Source organism: Bactrocera latifrons, unplaced genomic scaffold (genome assembly GCF_001853355.1).
Source record: "Bactrocera latifrons isolate USDA-ARS-PBARC rearing strain unplaced genomic scaffold, ASM185335v1 scaffold_20, whole genome shotgun sequence".
Taxonomy (NCBI): Eukaryota; Metazoa; Arthropoda; class Insecta; order Diptera; family Tephritidae; genus Bactrocera; species Bactrocera latifrons.
In genome coordinates, this window is record NW_017535519.1 from 1,437,278 (window position 1) to 1,440,959 (window position 3,682).

Here is a 3,682-nt window from a genome sequence, read left to right on the forward strand (position 1 = left end):
CACTAGGACGATTTTGGAAATGCGCGAATGCTTCTGCTTATTGTCATGTGGTGCGGAGAGTACAGTGTTTTGATGTGGATTTTCGCGCAGTTACCATAGATAGGAAGGCCGTAATCTATCTTCGACAACACAAGCGCCCTCGTTACATTTATTAGAGTTGCAGAGTTGATTAAACAATGTTTAGATGATAATGAACTTATTACATTGGTTGTTTAGGGGAAAAACCGTTGCCAAATCGGTTGAAATTAACTCGAAATGCTTTCTGACTTATTGCAGGCATTTTTTATTTCACCCAAAGCTTTGATGTGATGAAATTTTTTTATTCCTTTATTTATATATTGACAAATTTAAGTACATAAACTATGTGAATCGAAACATTTTTTTTTTTATCGTTCCACTTTAATGTATTTTTTTACCATTTGCATAAGATTTTAGGAAAGTATCAAAAATGCACATCGGTTGAGCAGCTAAGAGCTCAAAATGTTACAAAGAAATTTAATCCCTGAAATTTTGCAAAGAGTTGCTGAATATGATAACTTAGGCCGATGTTCCACAGTAATGTAAAGAAAGTTTGGCAAAGCATTATTCAATTTTTATCTAATTCTCTGCATAAACTAAACATATTTTTTAACAACTATAATCTTCAAGTCATTGTTTACATATTTTGTTGACCAACTTTCGTTTTGTTTTGTCATCTGCACACGGTTCTTTTATTTTTTAATGCTGATTGGTTTTTATGGTAAAGTGCTCAATTTGTGCCGCATAAAAATTAATATTAATAACAACAAAAACAACACCATCATCACTATCAGCACTGTGATTTGCCGCGTTAGTGTCACTTTAGACGCCTGCTGTCTTTTTTCTATCTTTTTTAACTCGTCCGGCTTTGCGCTCGTGTACGAAGCATCAACGAGAAATGTGCCGTTTGCGCAGATTAGCTTTTTGTATCTGCTAGAAAACGAGAGTGAAAATAAAAAAAATCCAACTCAGGCGGAATATTTTCTCTGCTTGCTTTTACTTTCAATTCAATTGTGACAAGGAAAAAATAGCTGATTGCATTTAAATGGCATTTCGTGCGAGATGATAATTTCAAAATATTACGTTGTTCAATTTGATGAATGTATAGGTATAAAATATTTCTTTAATCAGTTGAGAAATATGATAGAAATATTTTATTATAGGCATATTATTAAAAAAAAAAAAATTTAATACTTTGCATCGCATTTGTCGTAAATTTCTGCAAAAATATGTCTAATGCGTTTACAGGCTTACGGTATAAATTGACTAAAACTATTTTCTACTGAATTTGATATGATTGATATATTTTCCGGAATAAAAACGGTTATTTTAATTTTCAAGGATTTGATTTGGATCGGTCAGTTTGTAGGCAGCTATATGCTACAGTTGTCCGATTTGAACAATTATCCTGTAATTTTAGCAATGCCTTAGATCTCGTATACTAAAAAATGTTTCCATACCGTTGTATGATCGGTCAGTTTCTATGTATGGCAGCTAGATGCTATAGTTGCCCGATCTAATGTGATTCTATGTGGAAGGCTCATCACTTTTCTTTTAAGAATACGCTATTCATAATAAACCAGATGTTTAACTAGAAACTCGTTGGTATACAAATACTAACCATCACAACACACCATCTATTTTGAAAAAAATTATCCTTATATGTGTTTTAGATTATACTTTAAAGCCCACCCGCACTTGGTACAGGTTTCTTCACACTTAATTTTTTCTTTTCATTCGCGACTGTTTCTTTTTCTAACTACTCTTGACTAACACTTACCGATATTTCCAATCCAGTTTGCTTTTATGCAAGTACAAAGACAGCAGCGGCACATCCGAGATCTCTGTTTCCTGACCGCCCGCTTCGAGCAGCAGAATGCGCCAATGCGGCACTTCAGAGAGCCGCGAAGCTAACACACAACCTGCCGAACCGCCACCCACGATGATGAAATCATAGGCCAATGAGACCTGAGGCACATTGAACGGACGATTTTCCGGATCGAAAAGATCGTAATTGTAGTAGGCAATAGCGGCTATCAAAAACGGCAGGATGGCCAGCTTACTTACACCAATAATGGTGGTGGCAATTTTGATAGCGCCTGCAATAGCTATACCCAACTTGGAGGCGCCCACTGCAGCGGCGCCGGCAGTGACGGCGGCTTTTGAGCCCGCGCTTGCCTTGAATATGGCACCGGCAGCGGCGCCAAGACCAAAACCAAGCACCATTTTCAATATTTTGCGTTCAGGGATTATGACTAAATATTTTACTACAATTATCACAAATTCTTSTTGTTGTTGTTGTCGTGATTTAGGGGGTTTTAAAAACAGATATACACGTTCTGCGCCTTGTACCGTCACTCACGCACTTACACGCTATTGGCTTCTTAGCAATATGCACACTTTCTTTGCACTTTTTACTTTCAATTTATTTTCACTGCACATATGTGCATTGTTTTTGTTGTGACGCACGGTAAGTGATATTGGAATTTACTTTATACACAAGTTTAAAACATTTTCGTCACGTTGGCGCGTTTAAGGCATTTCTCCTGCGCAAGCCACTTTGTTTGTGTTGGCGCATGCGCCCACCACAAGTTTACCGTTAATTTGTTAACAACAATCAAAATGCTTTGAGTCGTGCAATGCGCAGCCACAAATGTCCCGTGTCGCACGTCCAATTCAATTCTTCACTTCACTTACACAAACAACACTTTTTTTCTTTTTCTGCGCATAGAAATTTCTACTTAAATCTACCGCTGCACCGTTAAACACGTCTGTAGTGGCGCACTGCCGTTTTACTTCTGTGTCGTCGAATCTCTTGTGCCTGGTGCACAAGTGTCGGTCATGCATGGCAACCCACTGCGCGTGCTTAAATGCCTAACAAACATATTGCCTGCCTGGCTTATTAACTTGGCTTGGCGCTCAGCGCTCCGGTATGTTTGTAGTGTCTGTGCGCGTGCGCAATGCGCTCACTCTCGCATTGGCTCCCAGCCGGTTTGGCGTTGCAACGAAACGGTTCAACTGCGCAAAACCGTTTGGCGCTCATTTTTTGCGACGTTGCTGTGTTGATTAACTTAAGGGTTGATGCTCAAGGGTATGCAATAAATAATAGCAAATTATATTTCTTTGTATGTGTAACTCAATTTTATGCTTGATATAATTCTATTTTTGTAATAATGACCATTAACGAGTTGTTTATTAAGAAAGAGGCGGATTCAGAAATAGTTTTTGAGAGCAGAAATAAACATTCACTTGAAACATAAAGAGTATAATATTAAATATAGTTGTCTTCATACGGTTTAGTATCATGGTGGAGTAATTTCTTATCGAATAATCGAAAATATCAAATCCCAAATTAAAAAAAACAAGTAAGGAGGCTAAGTTCGCGTGTCACCGAACATTTTATACTCTCGCATGATAAAGTGATAATCGAGATTTCAGGCGTGGCTGTGAACCGATTTCACCCATATTTGGTACATGKCATCACGGTGTTAAGAAAATATTATATACCGAATTTCATTGAAATCGGTCGAGTAGTTCCTGAGATATGGTTTTTGGTCCATAAGTGGGCGTCACCACGCCCATTTTCAATTTTTAAAAAAATCCTGGATGCAGCTTCCTTCTGACATTTGTTCCGTAAAATTTAGTGTTTCTGACGTTTTATGTT

The 3,682-nt window shown here is 37.6% G+C and overlaps 2 protein-coding genes across 3 annotated transcripts in view; one reads left to right on the top strand and one right to left on the bottom strand.

Annotated features, from left to right (window-relative positions):
• The window catches only part of LOC108968008 (glucose dehydrogenase [FAD, quinone]), a 40,409-nt gene extending 37,588 nt beyond the window's left edge, over positions 1–2,821 (bottom strand). The window contains exon 1 of the mRNA XM_018931722.1: positions 1,799–2,821. Coding sequence (XP_018787267.1) covers positions 1,799–2,244 — 446 coding nt within the window. The 5' untranslated portion in view covers positions 2,245–2,821. The remainder of the gene's footprint in view (positions 1–1,798) is intronic.
• LOC108968019 (flotillin-2) overlaps positions 1–3,682 on the top strand; it is a 402,447-nt gene that overhangs the window by 243,938 nt on the left and 154,827 nt on the right. The window lies entirely within an intron of this gene.